The following is a 19,869-nucleotide window of genomic DNA, read 5'->3' as shown; positions in this document are numbered from 1 at the left end:
ACTTCTACCTTATTTTCTTTTAACAGATCATACTGTTTTAATCCCAATTAGGTACTGGGGAATTTGTATGTTCTTCAGAGTTGACACACTGGAGTGAAAATAAAATAATTGAAGGCTCCATGAAGTTGGTAGACTGTGATTGCCAACAAATTGTGCTTACTCAATCACAGTGCTGAAAGTATTATTTAAATTTAACAGTAGGGAGATTTATTCTACATGTTAAGAGGTTCAATTCTGCTTAATAAAAGTTCTATGTTTTGGACCCATCCTATCATACTCAAATTTGCATTCAGTTTGCATTTCCTGGACAGTGGTTCATTAGCTGTTCCATAAATGCAATTATCAATAAGGGGCAAATTGTACATAAACATTACTTCAGTCCATTTCTTAGTTGTATATAAACATTACTTCAGTCCATTTCTTAGTTGTATATAAACATTGCTTCAGCCCATTTCTAATCACAATTAAGTCCAAATTTAAGCTTCTGAAGAAAAAACAGCTAAATGATGTCTTTTCAATGCAACTTGTATTTTGCCCCTTTTCTAACCCCAATTTTAAAAAAATCCAACCCCCTCCCCACATCTCTTTTTTTACTAGCAGTTCTGTTTAGGATTGTGTTATGTACAAGTTCAAATCTGGGATTCACATAACTAAGAAATACACAGACTGCAAGATGTTTCTTTTGTGTAAAGATAAATACATAAATGCCCATACAAAAGATGTGAAGACACTATGGGACAACCTCCCCACTCCTGATTCCCATCTTGACTGTAATAGCTTATAGCAATGGGTACAAAATTCAACTTGCTGACAGTGGTGTGTAGGTGTGCTGAATTTGAAAAAAGAGCAACATGATTATAGCTTTTCAGTGCTATACATTTCTGGTCATCTTTCTGGTGGCTTTCTATTTGTACTTGTCCTGGCAACAATTCTTTGGCAGCTTCTGGCAGAGTGCCCCCCTCCCACCAGAATTTCCAATCTTTGATTCTTTTAATCAAAGATGGTCTAACTGGAAGCTGGGACTTCATGTTGCACAAAGCATGCATTTTAAAACCAATGTAGAATGATTAGAGTAATGATATGTGGCACGCACAGGGCCATGTGGAGTGGGTTAAAGATACAAAGTGAGCAGGATCATGTAACATGGGTGGGCAGGTCGAGGATTTTTATTTAGCTTGTGGTGTTAGGGCTGTGGTTCTTTTTTTAAAAAAAAAAACTTAACTATTTTAGAACTTAATTACAGTTTTCTTGTTTTCCTCGTAGAATAATGGGAAACTGCACTGCCCATTTTCAGCAATGGTGGTCAGAGAAAGGCCCTGAAAACCTGAAGATCTATGATCCAGTGGTGAGATTCAAATAGTTTTACCACCAGTTCGGTGGGCGTGGCTTGGTGGGTGTGCTTTGCCTAACGCCAGCGCGCAGCTTTCCCCTCACCAGCTGAAACCTGCAGCGCCAATCAATTGAGAGGATAAATAAAAGTGCAGGAGCAGGTGGGAGGGCCGATCCTGCGCTTTCCTCTTCTTTTTCCCCTGAGCTGATTATGGAGGATTTTTTTTTCCTCCTCTCAGCTGATCGTCAGCTTTTTTTTACTACTGTTTCAGCTGAAACAACGAACCTGTAGCATACCACCACTACTATGATCCTTGTACCTTAAGTATTCATATATATATAACATAGAAAGCAAATAAATAACCACATTCAGAGACAATCATTTTCTCTTTTATATGAATAAAAGTTTTATTATTTTTTTAGACAATTAGAAAGACGAAAGAAAGAGGAGAGTGAACAGTAGAACCAGGAAGAGCTTTCTGAGCACTAGTTGTAGGCTGCTCTAAGCAGCCTCTCTTGAAAATGCCTCTTGTGTTTCCCGTTGTTAGAAAAGCGGAGAGGGAGAAACCATGTTTATGTTGTTGTTTGTTTTGCACTAACTTAAAAAAAAGCAGCCCATTCTTCTTTCTTCTAAGCTATCCCCACTCCAGCAATGCCATCACACAACTCCCAAATAATAAAAAAGGAGAAAGAGGCAGTGAATAGGGGAGGAGAGATGCTGCTCCCTAGGAAACACGTATAAATACAGCAGCCATCTGTCTTCCCGGTACGCTCTGAAACTGATGCAGCAAGTTCATTAGCAGTATTTTGGGGTGGGGTGGGAAGGAAAGTAAATGGGAAGGAGAGGTGTTTTCTTTTTTTATATTAAAAAAAGCAAAAAAAAAAGGCACAGCTAAGCTTTAAACCTAGTTCAGCCTAGAGGGCTCTCTTGACAATGGCATCCTATAGATCAGGGGTCTCCAACCTTGGCAACTTTAAGACTTGTGGACTTCAACTCCCAGAGTTCCTCAGCCAGCAAAGCTGGCTGAGGAACTCTGGGAGTTGAAGTCCACAAGTCTTAAAGTTGCCAAGGTTGGAGACCCCTGGTATAGATGGTATATATGGCCTGTGCAGAGAGCTCTCCTAATGACCTTAACATCCATTTGGAAACGGGGAGGGGATGAAATTAAGAGTGAAGCAGAATGGGACGTGAAAGAGCAGCGGAGATTCCCTAGGAACCTCATTTCCAGTGCAGTTCGGAACGTGGAAGGGTGCCAGTGGAAGAAGGCCTACCTAATTCCAGGCTTTGATCAGAAGGATAGATTTTGTCAGTGCAGAGAAGGAAATCCTGTTAGGAACTTCCAAAGGGAGTTTATTTAAGACCAGTGTGTCAGTGATCATCAATGAGGCAGGTGCGGACAGCAGGACTCAGTGAGGTGTGCCTGGCTGTGCTTCCTCGAGGTATTCAGAAATGTATTCCCTTCCCACCCAATCCCAAGCTCCGTATGAAGCATGGAAGATCCTCCCTTTTATTTCTTTCCGAATTCTCCACGGTTATTATTCAATTAAGGCTAATGAAATTACAAGAGTGACACATGTCACCATGGGCTACTATTTAGAGCAGACCACATTTCAAGAAAAGAGAAAGGAGGGACAATGTAGCCACAATCCATCTTTCATTCAGCTGCTCTTAGATTTCTTTCTTTATTCCTCCCCCTATTCCTTCCTTCCTTCCTTCCTTCCTTCCTTCCTTCCTTCCTTCCTTCCTTCCTTCCTTCCTTCCTTCCTTTCCTAATATAAGTCCAAGATATCCTGTAAAGGAAGAATTAAAATGAATGCTTTGAATGTGTGAATGGTCAACTATCAACCCAACCATGCAGGCCAGCCCCGCACAGCCATATATGCCATGCAGATGCTAAAAGCTTTGGAAAACTAGCTCTTTTGAGAAACGCCAGCCACACACCCTAGAAAATACACAGCCAGTTCAGTTAAGCAATGGAGGCTTTCAACCCCACACCATGCCCTCCCCAAATCCCTCCTTTCAACAACAGCCAAACAACAGCAACAGCAGCAGCAGCAGGCCAATCAGATGCCAAGCAGCCCTTCAGGGAACAAGGCCAAAACGACCAGTTGCCATGGAGGTGGCAAAGGATGTGAGAAGCATCCAGAAAACTAGTGCAAGGGGGAGAAAAATCCAATTTGGAGAATGATAGGAAGCAGGAGAAGGGAGGAAGATAGAAATAAAGAACTCCAGAAAAATAATTAAATAAAATATAACTCTCAAGTCAATCGCCCTCCCTCCCACTTCTTTTTCCCCAGCTTATTTGTTTCCTCTGCTTTTTTTACTCTGAGATCAGTAGTCACAGACAGAATGTCACCAGTTTCCCCTCACCATCATCTGTTTCGAGCCAAGCAGCTATGGGCTAAACCCAAGGCAGCTAATCTGATCTACTGATCTCTGGACTTTATAAATTCCATCTGGTTTACCATACAAATAGAAATAGAAATTTCACATAGCAGACCTTAGAAAGCAAGTATGGTCTCCTTCCCCTGATGCCTTAAATGGCCTCCTTTTGACCTTGGCACATACAGCCATAGCTGAGGAGCCCCTGAGATCATGAGGGTGGGGTAATAAAGGAGGGATCATCACATCAGTTGGGTTCAGTTGATTGGGGTAAAGGAAGAACACAGATCTTCCCCTCCATCTCAGGGAGGAAGAGGAGAGTCTCTTATTGAGCCCATCTTCACTCCCACTTATTGTAACAAATTTGCAGAACCACAACCATTTTTTTACACCAAAGAGCCTGCTCGGCTCTGTGCTGGTACCATTACAGGCACAGCACCTATCCTCTCCAGCGTTGCTTGGCTGACAGCATAGGACCATGTGTGTTGGGGTCGTGGTTTCCGACTCACTGATCCATTACTCCTGGCCATCTCCTGTGTAGATGGAGCTGTATTGGTTGTCACTACCAATGTCTTCGGTGGAGGGGGTGCTGGGTGACCTCCATTAGCATATACAGAACGGGCATTGGTACTTCCAGAACGAGAGAAGGCCTGCCGTGCGTCATTGTTAAGGTGAGTGAAGGAGTCTGTAGCATGGTTTGCTTTGGGGTCATTCCAATATCGGCTGTTGTAGGTATTGGAAGAGGTAAGAGTGTCATTTTCAGATGAGGAAGCATCACCATGAAAGGCTTTTGTGGATGAAGAACATTTGGGTGGCAAATCATCCTCCCTAAGAAAAAGAAAGACATAATTATAATTCCCGTCACACCATTTCCTCAATATCCCCTCTTTTCTAAGACAAATAGGAAATTTCCTTGCTTATTGACAAGTATGCATGAAATAATTAACATCGGACAGCAAAAAACACCCAATTATTTCACGTCTTTGATACCAACATCTTAATTCTTGCCCAAATACACACCACAACTTTAAGTTTTACATTCTAAGTTTTTGTGCTGATATCCTGGTTTCATTCTGTCAAAGCTGAATACACAGTGATAATGGACAAAAGGCAGAAATTAGCCATGGTTATTTCTTATGTTATTAACATTAGCTAGCATTAAAATGAATTATTTTCTCTTGAAGAATTTATTGCTTGTTTAGACTGCCATGACTAATTAACAAACTATACTTCTCTTACCAAGAATATTGCATGTAACCCTCTTGCTAACATGTCAGAAAAGATGATGGATGAGACTTGCACTGCACTTATGCCTACTCCATTAATAACTGGCACTGCATAGCCATACCATTACGAGTATTATAAGAATTAGGAATGAGAATCTTGTATGCTAACATCTAATTTGGATTCATTACACTCAAGAATGAGAAGTTACTGTAATGTCTTTCTCTTGAAACCTGGAGACAATCTTGCTTGGAAGGAAGGGAAGAAAGTTGGAAGGGTAGACAAAGTATTTTCCAAGGCCAAACCTTATCTCATTGGGAATCTCCTCCTCCTCTTCCTCCTTGTGTTTGTTTTTCCAATAAAAGAGTGTAACAGCCACCAAGACAATGCAGACAATAAGCACAACTGCCCCTGCTGCTGCAGCTCCGGCAATCAGACCAATATTCCGAGGGTTAGCTGTGTGGGACATGGAACACATGCAAAGTCTGAGTAGAAAGAACACATGAGCATGTTCAAAGACCAGCTGTATTCCTAAAAGTAACCAAAATCACTTAGAAAAAAGCGTCCATGAATCAAAAGTTCAGGGATGTTGTCTTACATATTCTTGTAACTTGCGATAAAACACAAGAGGTTGTTAACATTTTCCCAACCTTTTGTCGCACTAAATTAAATGTTTCCATATGCACATTTTGGTGTGGATTCTGGCATTCATTCAAACAAGAGAGCTTTTAGCAAAGTGAAATTATTCCATGCAATCTGCACATAGCCAAAACAGTTTTAAATCCATTATGAATGTCTGAAGTCCTGAGACAAGGTGATAGGACAAATTAATAATTATACAGAGAATCTAATGTAGGATTGCTGTGCATATGTGTTTGTGTGAATTTTATTTATTGCTCTTTTTTTTAGAAAAGCAAACAACTTCACAAACTTTGCTAATTTCTTCTTAAAATGATAGAGCTTTAAAGAGCATAAATGCTCTCTGTCTATCAACTCAGACAGCCTTAACTTCTTTGTATTCAATTAAGCGACTGAATGACTTAATTTTGGGATATCTCTGTATATTCGACTATATTTGAACTCAGCCATGTTGATCAGCATCATGTCTATTGCCAATATAGAATAGAGGCAAAGTGGTATCTGAATATCTTCACACCAAGACCCTCTCAGGTCTTTATTTATTTATTTATTTATTTAATTTAATTTTATTTTTATTTCTTCTTGTTCAAACAAGTCAGATGCAATGATGTGCAGTGTGAATGAGGCTGCCATAATTTTAATAGTTATTCAAGTGATTACTGGCAGACATCTCTCCTTTAGTAGTGATGCATTGAACAGGCATGAAAAGATGTTTCCTCTGTTGACTATGACAATGCAAGTATTTTATTTTGTTGCCTAGAACAAAATGTGTCTGTTTCTTGAAAATGTGTCAGAAAAAAGCATTTGATTTTAAAACAATGAAATATATAAGGAGGTAAAACAGATATAGTTTTACTAAACTAAAAGTTCCCCGAGTGCTTTTATCTTCCCCAAGGCCTTCCGATATGGATTGGAGCCAAAATGCAGAAATGAGAATTTACACTTTTCTACTGTGCAGCAGTTACAATTCAAGATCCCAATAAAATTGCCTTGGTGGTACAGTTATTATGTTTCTTTTTCTAAAATAACAGCTCTAAGATGCAATTTAGACTTGAGATGTGTGCAGAAAATAGAACTTCTTGAAAAACTAAATCACTTATAGCTATTTGTAGGAAAAAAAAATTGTGCAAGAAAATTCAATTATCATTCAGCCACATAATAGTTCATTTGTTCTAAATGTCTAGTGTAGTGAAAGCAAGCCTTTCTCTAATGTTGACCTTCCTGTAAGAAAGGTCAGAGATGATCAGAACCAGCAAGATTAGGGATGTTAAAGAAATTTCCCACAGAATTTCTGTGAATTGGTAGAATCTACTAAAATAGGCTTTGCAGCAATATAGGCAGCAGCAGCAGATAGCAGAATCTAGTAGCATCCATCATTTAGGATGAAAAAAAGAAAAAAAATCTATTTAATCATAACAATAACCCCACACAAGAAGTTATATTTTGGGAAGACTATGCAAAAGAGTACATAAATATATTTTTAAATGAACATAAGAGACATTCATATTAAAAATCATATTGGAGAAATGTAAGTTAATACATTGGGTATATGGTATATATTAGAAAGAACGTTTATTTATATATGTTACCATCAATGCCTAGAAAATCTATAGAATGCCAAAAATGTCATCAATGTCTAGAAAATCTACAGAATGCCAATAAATGGGAAAGTGTGAAATACTTAATATTTCACACATTTCCTAGACATTCTATGCAATGGCAAAAGGGGAACCAGCAAAGTATAAAATACTGCTGCTAAAATGTCATTCTAGCCTTCCTTGCTGCAACAAGTAGGTCAATACTGGGTTTTTTCGCTTGTTTTTTTACAGTAAGAAAATCCTTTATTTTTCATTTTTATATATGACTTCTCAATAGAGAGTTAGGGGTAGGGTTAACCCTAATCCTAAATCTTTTCATGACTCTCTTTTCATACTTTGACTGAATAGTTTCTGTCCTCCAGCATAATGCCTAGGTATTATACAGAATGACCAGGGAAAGTATACAGCAAATTCATACCTTGTGCATCGAACATCATTCATTTTATAGATTTCCTAGGCATTCTATACAATGCCAGCTTTTCACACACTGCTGGTACCTGATATAAGGACTGATGGTTTTTCCAATATAAAAAAAAAGCAATGGAATGTATTATTACCTGAAATTCTGCAACAGTAATATAGACAGAGTTATAAAGCTGCACAGATCCCAATACAAGACAACAAGTTCTGAATACTAAATCTAACTCACGTATAATCACTTGAACTTCAAGCGAACAGGTGCTGCTTCCAATGACATTGGATGCCATACATTGGTAACGTCCTGATGACAAAGAGGTAATATTGCGCAGAAGAAGAGTACCCTGAACTAGATCTAGACAGGAAAGTCCAAAAACAAAATAAATAAAATCTTATACATTAAATTGCAATTTATATAAGGCAGAAGAACCATTTTACCAGAATTTTGAAAATCCAAATCCAACAAAACTTAAGTTGCAATGTAAGGCTCTTAAAAGACAGATTACAAAATGACCTTCAGATGAAAGCATATTTTACAAATGAGACTAGAGTTTAAGAAGCTTATAGTGGTCATTTTCCTCTGAAAGATTGTTGTTATAATTTGGAAGCCTAAGACGGAAGGAACACAGTTTAGAAAACTTAAAAAACAACAACCTATCTATCACTTTAACAAGGAAACTGAGGACAGATTTGAACGAGTCAGTTTTTCTTCTTTTTCTTTCTTGTTTTGTCTTGTCTTTGCATTGTTTTCCTTTTCTTTTGTTTTCCTTCTTCCAGAAAACATTTCAGCCTGTGAATCAAGACTCATAAACGAATTTAAGAAAATCAACCACCATTCACATAATACAATACCTCAACACCATCTAATCAAGCCTTCTCAGCAAATATTACATTTCAAGAAAAATTTCATATTTTAGAAGGCTGTTCTAAATTTTGCTAATAAAAATTAAGACACTTTTGCAAATCAACAAATACATGAATATATTTTGGGATGCAAAATAAACAAATTTGTTATAATACAGTATGAAATATTTAGTAGCAGGACAGCAACATAGCTTTTACAATGCTTCAGGCAATCTGTCTCTCAGTCTGGGGCCATAGGAAGTTTTAGATAACGTTTCCAGGAAGATTATTTTCACTCCAGTCCTTGCTACAACCCCCTTGATCTAATCCTGAGTTTTAAGTGCTTAGCTAAACACGCCAATCAATTTTATAAGTTCTATACATATAATGTACTATGAAGAAATCTTTAGAATAAATAATGAACCTAGCCTATAACTCTGGTTCCTGGAAAAACAGTTTCCCATGTAGGAGGTACTACCGACATATCAATAAGATCCAGATGAGAGATTTTCAATTTATAGACTATCACCATCGCCATCATTGTGACAGATATTCTCCATACTTTATTGACCCAAAGTCTATGTTCATAATCAGTTCCACTATAGCAGAATAGCTATTTGTGAATCTGAGCAACTAATACTATAATTGGAAGTAACTGTTTGCTAAGAACTTGTTTGGTTGTTGTTGTGGCTACAAATTGCTGAATTTACCTTCTAGCAAAAAATCAGTTTATCTTTACTTGTATTGATTTCCTTTATTTATTTTGTATATTTTTAGAGTTTTTTTCCCCCAAGGATGCTTTCTAAGACGTGATGAAACACTGCATAATCAATGAAAAAAATGTGGCCTACTTTTAAAAATTAAAGCTAAAAACACCTAAATTCAAGTGTATTGTTAACCATTGCTTCCTTCATGCCTAATAATAAATAGCTTGCAATCAATGGTACCAATGGTTGGCTTATCACACAACTTGGTGATATACATAGGTTCTGCAAAAAGCATATAAGAGGAGCTTATGACTGCAAATTAACAGAAACTTTCAGTCCAACTTCTGACCTATCTCTTTATATCAGGGCTGTCAAACTCCCGGGCCTGGATGTGTCACACGCTAGCCACGGCCATGCCCGGTTTCATGAAGGGAAAAAAAGTCCCAATACATCACAAGACGCCACCATGACGATGTGACACCCCTGCCTTATATGAATATTAGCAAATTTAAACAACTTTATCTTTTCCCAAAGTATGTTTTGTTCAACATTAAAATATTACTTCTTTCCCATTAAAACAATATTAGGTTCAGACTGACTTTTTTTCTCTTTTAGTCAGAAAAAGGGGTGCAGGAAATGTTGCTGATTAATCTGACAAAAGCTGAGGATTTTGTTCAGTCTGGAATGCACTCAACGGTGTTCCAAAAGAACAGACATAGTGGTGTTAACAGGCAAACACAGAACTTCCAAATTCATCACAAGGGGAAAAAATACTTTGTAAAGTCAGGTTGGCACAGAGAAGAGCAGGAGCAGCTCTGGGTAGAAATGCATCTCAACTGAGTATTGAGATCAATAATCAAAATTATGTTCCTGCAAACTATTTTCCTGAAATTTCAGATCACTCTCCTGTGTTTCTGACTTCGTTTTTACTTGATATGTTAAAAAGCTTTCTATTTACAATTTACCATTACTATTCTAAGTACAAAATCTGATAAATTTATTCTTGGCAAAACACTTTGAAAAGTCTGTTTACTATCATTACTCATTTTTCATCAGCTGGTGAAATATAGCTATATGTCTGTCTGTCTATATCTAATAAAACTTTTGGAATAAAGTGACTGCTATATGCATTTTTTACTGATACACTTTTTTTTAAAAAAAGTTTAATGTTGCAAATACTTAGATGTTCTGAACATTCATTCAAAAAAAAAAAACCCCAAGTACTATATAACCTTGAAACAACCAAATATAAACTTATTTAAAATAACAATGCAATTTAATTATTACAATAATCTTTTATGACTTCTGTGAACATGATTCTTTTTGATTAAAAAAACCTGAAACAAGCAAAAGAAGATGCATCTATTCTTTGAGATCCTCCTCTTTAGAGTTTTATTTTTATTTTTTTTCGCATTTATTTCATGTGGGGGGCAGAAAGCACTGCCAAAACTCTGAAATCCTTTGTGATATCACATAACCTGTAGTTATGGGGTATATGATGTTTCACAGTCATCCTAGCTATCTGAACCCGATTGCCTAGTATTACTATTCATGTAAAATATATTACAAGATAAAAGAATTAAAAGGTGGAACTATTTTGTTTTATAGTATATTTTTTAATAACAATATTTGAGCCATTGGATTTCTGGCTGATTTGCCAAAATAGCCGGCTACCATTACTTTAAAGTAATGTGCGCTATTTTATTTCATACATAAAAACACTTAAACTAATTAGAATTCCACTAGAGGGCACCCAATGCTTTATAGGCTTGGTTGTTTTTTTATCATCCAAAACAGATTTTTCCTTTCTCCTCTGCTTGTTACTTTTAATCATTTTTTACATTCAGATTATCAGCATTAATTGAGAATATCAGCATTAATTGACAACATTAATTGCTTTCCTCTCTTCTGTAACATGCTTGGACCAGGTGCTTTACAAAAGTAACTGAAGCAGCAGTTTGGGACAAAATGCAAAACTTACTACCACATTACCACCAAAATGAATTAAGAAAAATTAGTCAGGCATCCAAAAGAAACAGAAAGAAAGATAGAGAATGGTCACCTTGGATGGATGTTGGAGGCAGCTTGGGAGCATTATCCAGCCTTTCCCAGTTGTAAGTTGGCCGAGGAATGCCTTCTTCTGAATTACAACTCAGTGTGATGTCACTACCAATATTCAAAGAACCCTGAATTCTGCAGTCAGGAGCAGATGGAGGAACTGTTACAAGAGAAGATGGCATGGATTATTTACAGTAATTTTTCTTTAACATTCTTGTCATCTTTACAAATATAGGCAGCATTCTAAAAAAAATGAGAGGATACAGATGTTCAAGACTAATAAGGAAGCAACAGGCAAGGTAACCTGCTAAGACTTTTGTAACTACAGGTAGTCTTTGATTTATGACCACATGGGACTGATATTTTAGTCGCAAGCCACTATGGTTGTAAGTCAAGGCACCATGTAACCTGACTCAATTTTATCACCTTTTAAAAAACTGTCATTAAAGCGAACCACACAATTGTTTATCAAACTACACTGTCAGTTTGAAGCCTTTTTGTACAATGGATGCTTTTGCCATTTTTTTGCCTGAAAATGGCAAAAAAAATAAATAAATCACAAAACACAAATGTGTTGCAACAGGATGCTGCAACCCTGCGCAAATGCGAACCAGTTGCTAAGTGCCCCAAATGCAATCATGTAACTGTGCGGTTGGTTCAGCAGTCGTAACTTTGAGAATATGGCTTAAGTTGCTTTTTTTCAAGTCCATCATAACCTTCAACCTGTTAAACTGAGCTCAGTCATAACTGTAGGCTTAAGCATGGCCATTTTTTATTACAAGGAAGGACAACATCTGTGGTCCCTCTCAATTATCATAATAAAGTTACTATGAAAATATTTTACTTTACATCTAGATTCTATTGTCTTGATAAGGTTATGAGGTTTACATTTACTATCTATGTAGAGAAAGATGATATGACTATGGATCAAGTAGGTACCAAATTCTTAAAAGCACCTAACATAAACATGGTCAAGCAATGCTAAAAATAAATTATATAGAGCTTAAAGATACTTATACCACTAGCAAAAACTTTTGAAAATGTGCCACAATAGATCAAAAATAGAGAGAATTCTTTGCCTTCTATAAGTGGTTCTATCATATACTTCTGACTCCTATTACCAATCCTATCTTCTACTATCTAAAGCTAGCTTGAATCTCTCAGAACCCACTTCTGTCCCACTTATATCAGAATCTACAAAATTTATCTTTTAATGGAAAAAGTTGAAAGGGTCTTCTATTTCATTTTTTTTCTAGAAATCAGGAAACTGGACAGTTACAGTTCAGCTCCCCTTACTTTTGTCAATTTTGTTTACAGACATTTCTAAAAACCTGCTTTTACTTTGTCATTATGGGGTACTGAGTATAGATTCATGAGAAAAAAAATGAATTTCAACAATTGTAGAATCAGGCTGCAGCATATAAAATTGACAAAAGTAATCTGAATACTTCCTGAATGCACCATGTATTAATTATATACACATTGGGTAATGATGCTAGGAATTCTGACTTCTGGTCACTAAGTGAATCCAAAATATCTAAACACACACACATTATACAACTAAGGATTAAGTGATACATAATGCCAATATCAGATAGGTATGGGTTTTTGTTAACAAAGTGTGCATGCTTATATTTGAACTATTTCTTCCTTGCTGCGGTGTCAACAAAATCATTCTTTCATCTAAGACAGCTGTGAATTTAAAAGGCATTTTAAGAGAAAGAAATCCATTTTAATTTTTTTAAAGGAGAACAACATATTGGCAACAAATTTAATTGACAAGATGCAGGTTTTTATCTTGGCAAGAAGATAGTCGGTGGGTTTATCCCTGCCTTTTCCTAACTCTTTCCCAAGTACAGATAATCGTCAGCTTAGGACAACAATTGAGCCCAAAATTTCTGTTGCTAAGCAAGATAATTCTTAACTGAGTTTTGCTCCATTTTGCGACCTTTCTTGCCTCAGTTATTAAAGAAATCAGTGCAGTTGTTAAGTTAGTAATACAGTTGTTAAATGAATCTGGCTACACTTAACAATGAAGTTAAAATGACTTTGCAGAGTCACAAAAGATGACTTTGGGGCACTGCAACTGTCATAAATATGAATCAATTGCCAAGCATATAAATTCTGATCACGTGACCATGGGGGATGCTGCAATGGTCAAAAGTGAGAAAAAGTCGTAAGTCACCTTTTTAGTGTTGTTGTAACTTTGAATAGTCACTAAATGAATTGTAAGTTTAGAATTACCTGCATGGAAACGAGGCAGTTGGATGGGATACTGAGTGACTGAAGGCCCTTCCCTACTACTGAACTAAAGTGATATCCACTCCTCGAATCACATGACATTTTGTACAAGTAGTCCTCAACTTACAACCACAATTGAGCTCAAAATTTATGTTGTTAAGTGATAAATCTCTTGCATTTTGCCCCATTCTATGACTTTTCTTGCCACAACTGCTAAGCGAATCATTGCAGTTGTTAAATTAGTAACATGTTTGTTAAGTGAATCTGGCTGCCCCATTGGCTTTGCTTGTCAGAAGGTCACAAAAAAAGGGATCACATGACCCTGGGATGTTGCAACCACCATAAATGTGAGTCGGTTGTCAAGCATCTGAATGTCAATCAGGTAACCAAGGGGATGCTGTAATGATCATTAGTGTGAAAAATAGTCATAACTCGCTTTTTTTCCAGTGCCGTTGCCACTTTGAACAGTCACTAAATGAACTGTTGTAAGTCGAGGACCACCTGTATTTCTACTGCCATTCTTTTCTGCCTTTATTCTCCCAGTTTCCAATCTCTGTTTATCTGTATTGCTCTGATTTGCGAGTGGGCCTTTTGTGACAGGCAGTGATGGTTTTAACTAGCTGTCTTTATTGTACTCCCTCTTCAGCGTGTCACCAGCCAGAAGGATAAGCACCTGGCAGGAACTAGGTGGGCCTAAGTACAATATTCTGTTATCTCCAAATCGTTTTTTGTCTCCTTTGCTATACTCTACTCTGTCGGAATTTTAAGTATTTACATCCTATCCTTATTTACTGACCATACTCTGCCCAACAACTTAGCTAAGTGAAATGGTCACTAAGTAAGGAGAAAGAGGGAGGGGGAGACAGAGAGAGATGTTGCAAGGGTCACTGTTGCTATCCTCTCATTCAGACAAAGATCTCCCTTACAATGTGCCATATCTGATCTTTCCTCTCCACCCTCCACTTTTGCCCCCTCACGGGATTTTGGTTAAAGAAGCTTTCTCTTCCTGTTTTTTTCCTCAGGCAGCACTTCTCTAAAAAGTGCTACTTACTGTGTTAACAAGCTCAGCTCTGTGATCTTAATTAGTTTATTAGAACCCTCTGGCAGGCTTTAGGCACCTGAAATTTGCTGATAATTGCACATATTAGGCAGGAAATGAATTTTTATTAACACCTATTAATCTCATATTTGTGAATGGTTCCTAACCAAGGTAGTCACTAAATGAGGAGTGGCTGTAATGGAGCAAATATGCCAGGAGTTGAGTTGTTCATAGAAGTTTTAGAGAGAGACCAATTTTAATTATGACTTCTAATCCCTTTCCGTTGTTTTACTGGTGTGTTATTTCAGATATGAAGGAAACTGGCCAGAATCATACAGTTAAAGTAAATTATAGTTATCTAGTACTCTTGTGCAAAACTGGTGGACCACTGACATGGCAGAAATTCCTGTTCCAGAGTCTTGCTTACAATTAAAATTAAAAAGAAAGTTGTACATCAGTTCACCTCCATATTTTAAGTCTATCATCCATTTTAGAAAGATCATACCCAAGACATTGAGCCCAATGACTCCAATATGCCGTCCTCCTAGGTCTGGTAGATTATTCACCAAACACTGGTACGTTCCTGTATCTGAGAGCTTGGTATTGTTGATGAAGATGGAGCCACTGGTGGTTGGCATTGTTTTTGCAAACCCCACTCGCCCATGAAACTGGGCTGCACCATCAAAAATCTGACCACCCTGGTAAATAATAACCTGAAAAAGACAAGGCACCATATCATGCAAACTAAAGATTAGAGTAAGAAAGTTTTTACTTATTATGCTCTGATTACAATATCTTACCTGTATGATGTGATTTAAAAACACTTCAGAGTCTAGCATAAACCTGAGTTTTGGATCCTCATTTTGCACACCATTTCTTCTGTTTCTGGTATGGATAAGTTTTTGTGCTGATTTCTTTTACTTTATGGTCAAATTTCACTTTTTTTTTTTTTTACAAAAATGCAGATAGAAAAGAAGAATAAAATAATCAAAAAGTATGCACACCATTATATAGATATAATTGGGGAAATAAAAATGTAAAATCTGTGTTTGTGTACACAGCACAAAAAGATATAGTATCAGCCAATCACACAAGAAATAAACAAAATCAAACTTTTTGTAATAAAAGTACATATAATGTATAAAAATAACTTTTTAGCTTTATATATTAAAATAGAAATGTGCACTATTGAAAATTATAAAACTGCTCAGTTCAACAAAATATTATAAGTTAAATTAAAAGGCAAATGAAACTCCTGGCAAATTAGTCAAGCTGAAAACCCCGAAGGACCACTAGGTGGCAGTGGTTGGCTTCAACTTTAAAAAAAGTTTGTGTAAAAGTTTAAAATGGGATTCCAAATCGCAAAATAATTTAAAGAAAAATTATTTACTATTGCACAGAGATAAGTATAAATGTGTCAAATTACTGAGTTTGTAGGTAGAACTACGACAAAACTTAACACAGAAAAATAAGTATCAAAGTTCTTGTGCCCATTCCTTCCTAGACTTATTACCTAATTCTAAAGAAATAGAATTCAATTGAAATCAGATGTTCCTTCCGATTGAACTCCATGGATCTCAATTTTTTCCCCTTGAAATTCCAAACTTAAATTTGCGACACTAAAGAATTGGTGTTTACAAGGCGAAAAAAGCATTTCCTCCTGAAGATATTGATTGATCATATGAGCCAATTTGACAGCAAGTGAGTCTAAATGCATGAAGAATACAGGGCTGCAGTTTTGGCAGTCTGCTGTTATGAGAAATACAGGCTAATATTCCCGGAAGTTATAGATGAGGAAGTTGTATAACAGTGTTTTATCAATTTTTTTAAAACAGTTTCAATTTGATGACAGTTTTTGCATGAATCTAGAAAATGTTATCTAACTGGGGAAAAGAACTCTCAATAAAATTTAAGGTACTAGGTTTACATGCCACCTAGTATGACACGCATGAGTAGAAAACTAATAGCAATAACCTTTGAGGAAATTGATTCTGGAAAAAAAAATGCTATGTTTATCTTATATCTGTAATAGCAATGTGTGTTTTGGAAAAAAAAGGAATAATTTACAAAACAAATTTATTTGCTATAAAAATGAAAGTGCTCTAGAGCTCTTTGCTGTAGTTAACTGAAACTTTATAGGCATGGTGCTAATTTTTAAAAGAATGTCACCCTCTGTCTGTAACCATTATAGCCTAGGTAAAGGTTGCAGCAGGCCCTGTGATTTATACAGCAGGACTCGGGTACCTGCAGGAATCCTTTCTGTGACTTCACCACCTACCTAGTGATGTCACCTGCAGCCCTCCAGCTGCTTGAGGGAGCAAGTTGTGACTCCTGACCCTGGGAAAATTGCCCTCCCCTGCTGTAAAGGCTGCTCCAGCATGGCTTCAATGGAAACAAACAAGAAACAGGATTTTATTTGGAATTCCTTCAGTTCCCAACCAGTAGCATTCACGATAGCATCTGTCTGAAGTTACAGACAGGAGAAAACTGGTTTTTGTTTAAAAAAAACTGGAAAAAAAAGATATGGAAATAAATAAGAATAATAATTTCCATAATTCCATATCAATTGTGAAATAAAATGAAAGGTGAATGAATCAGTAAGCGGATTAAAAGTTTCAACAATAAAAAAAGTAATGAAATAACGACATATTTTTCTAGCTTGTAATATTTTTGCTACTTATAATATGATGATCTAGTTACCATATTAGAGCAGTAATAAATCACTTCATTTTTTTTTTTCCTCACAAAGAGCTCTACTATGTACCACATGGCTGAAATCATAAGACCAATGATCAGGTGCTGAGCTCCAAATATGGATTTCTGCAACGTTCTGTATTCCCTCAAACCGGAAAAATCACGGTGCTGATGAATCTGCCTTAACCCTCACTTGTATTTTTTTCATTTAGAAAATATCTGAAATAGTCTGGCAAAAAAAAAAAAAAAAGTAGCTATGATCCCAAGATTCAGATAAAAGCTTAAGGAAGTACAAGACTGAGAATTCATCTCATTCATCTGATATACTGTAGAGATCAGTTTTGTGCAGCCTTTTCACAGCTGAAAAATTCCAGTCTGACTAAGAGAAATGTGGCATAAATAATCTTAAATGAGAAAGAGAGGCAAAAGGGAGCTCATCCATTTTTCTGATAGGACTTGGTACCTGTTCAGGTTGGTTGGCATTGGAAAGAGGCGTGACCATCCAGATGACATTAAGGTTAGTGAGTGCAGCACTAGTGGTGAAAGTACAGGGCAGGATGGCTGTCTGACCCCGAGCAACTTCAACACTCCGGGTATTCATGAAGACCTCCAAGGGACTCACTAGACCTAAAAAAAAAGAGAGATCAAGATAATATATTCTATCTCCATTTTACAATGATGTAGTAATACAGTAACAAATGGGATAATAAACCTTCTGTCTTTCTGGCACACATACAAAAACGTTCTTAGCTTCTTCTCTTATACTTGCAACCACCAAGCTGCCTCCTTGCCTTACTTTCCAAGACTTTCTACTGTCATGGAGGAATCCAAAGAAGTAGTAGTAACATTTTTATCCTGGTGCACAGTATGCAGATGGAAAGGGTAAGGAAAAACAAATGACTTTGCTATATGTGTATACTACAGGCCACCCAACCAACTGGAAGAAATAGATGAAAATCAGTTAGGTGAGGTGTGGAGGAAACTCGGCACAGTAGTAATGGGGGACTTTATTACCATGACATCAACTAGGAAGAAAACTCTTCAGTGAGTGGGAGATCAAACATGTTTCTTACGTGCCTACAGGACAACTTTATTATACAAAAGGTAGAGGAGGGAACTAGAAGGACAACTATCCTTACTAGCAGGGATGAAATGGCTGAGGAGGTAAAACTATAGGAATTTTGGGGGACAGCAACCATGTCATAGTTGAATTCACCATAATGCAACCACAAGTAACTAAACTAAGTCTGACTGGAATTTTAGATATTAAGAGAGTTGACTTCAACAAGCTAAGAGAGAGACTAGCAAGGATTCAATGGATAAAAAGCTTAAAATGAAAAACAGTTCAAGATGCTTGGGTAACTCTGAAAAATGAGATAATGAAGGCCCAAGCAAAAATAATACCAAAGAAAGATAAAACAAAAGACACCGAACAAGATCAGCATGGTTGCTCTCTGACAATATGAGGAACAAAAAAGTCAAATATAAAAAATGGAAAGAGGGATACATAATTAAAACATAATATCAACAAATAGCCTGAATCTGTAAGGAGAGAGTCAGGAAAGCTAAGGCCCAGAATGAGCTAAGACTGGCAATTAATGACGACAACAACAACAACAATGATAATAACAACAACAATAACAACAATCTATTTCAATATGTAAGGAACAAGAACAACGTCAACGAAATGATAGGTGAACTATCTAACTAATGGGAACTGAAGGCAAGAAGGTGATGGACAGGGATAAAGCAGAACAGTTTAAATCTTTCTTTGCATCCAACCTATCAAAAGCAGCGAGGGAGACTGAACAGGAACAGGCAAGGAATTAGTAAGAGAATCCCTTACAAAATACAAATCACCTGAGCCAGATGGTTTACATCCCAGGGTTCTGAACGAGTGGGCAAACATAATCTCAGAGTCATTGAATGTAATCTTTCAAAGCTCCTGTACCACGTGGGAACTACAGGAAGACTGGAAAAGAGCTGATGTGGTTCTGATCTACAAAAAGGAGCAAACTGGAAGCCAGAAATTATCAGCTTGATTCCAATATCTGGGAAAATCTTGAAAAAAATAATCAAGTGGTGAATTTATAAAAAAGATGCTGAGACCCTAGAAAGCGTGCAGAGAAGAACAACAAAGATGATAAGGAGCCTGGAAGCTAAATAGTAAAATGAACAGTTAAGGGAGCTAGGTGTGTCTAGTCTTTCAAAGAGAAGGATTAGGGCTGACATGACAACTGTCTTCCAATATCTGAGGGGCTGTCACAGTGAAGAGAGGATTGGCGTATTCTCCAAAGCAACAGAGGACAGGACAAGAAGTAATGGGTGGAAGCTTGTTTAAGAGAGGTCCAACCTAAAACTAAGGAGAAATTTCCTAACACTGAGAACACTGAGAATTCAATGGAATAACTTGCCTCCTGGAGTTGTGGGTGTTCCATCATTGGAGGTTTTCAAGAATAAACTGGATAACAATTTGACTAGGATGATATAAGTTCTCCTGCCTTGAGCAGGGAACTGGACCAGGGGTGGTATGCTTCCAGTTCGGCCCAGTTTGGGTGATCCAGTACCTCTGAGGATCAGCTGAGAATGAACTGGTTCAGTTTGCTGCAACGATCATGTTTGGCCCCGTGTGCTTTATACCTTGTTTCTCAAACTCAGATGGTAGGCACGACACAGCAGATTGCCACGCATCAGGTG

At 37.0% G+C, this 19,869-nt stretch overlaps 1 protein-coding gene across 2 annotated transcripts in view; it reads right to left on the bottom strand.

Moving 5' to 3' along the window:
• Positions 1–2,138: 2,138 nt before the first annotated feature.
• The window catches only part of IGSF11 (immunoglobulin superfamily member 11), a 185,494-nt gene continuing 167,763 nt past the window's right edge, over positions 2,139–19,869 (bottom strand). For both annotated transcript variants that reach the window (XM_026708898.2, XM_087937273.1), the window contains exons 2-7: positions 17,636–17,799; positions 14,984–15,191; positions 11,203–11,358; positions 7,823–7,945; positions 5,242–5,392; positions 2,139–4,540 (exon numbers count right to left, since the gene is read on the bottom strand). In XM_026708898.2, the coding sequence (XP_026564683.1) occupies positions 4,099–4,540; positions 5,242–5,392; positions 7,823–7,945; positions 11,203–11,358; positions 14,984–15,191; positions 17,636–17,799 (1,244 nt within the window). In that variant the 3' untranslated portion in view covers positions 2,139–4,098. The remainder of the gene's footprint in view (positions 4,541–5,241; positions 5,393–7,822; positions 7,946–11,202; positions 11,359–14,983; positions 15,192–17,635; positions 17,800–19,869) is intronic.

Source organism: Pseudonaja textilis, chromosome 7 (assembly GCF_049901715.1).
Source record: "Pseudonaja textilis isolate UNSWEBS1 chromosome 7, rPseTex1.2, whole genome shotgun sequence".
NCBI classification, from domain to species: domain Eukaryota; kingdom Metazoa; phylum Chordata; class Lepidosauria; order Squamata; family Elapidae; genus Pseudonaja; species Pseudonaja textilis.
The sequence above is the reverse complement of the archived record's forward strand: the minus strand, read 5'-3'. Positions and strand labels throughout refer to the sequence as shown.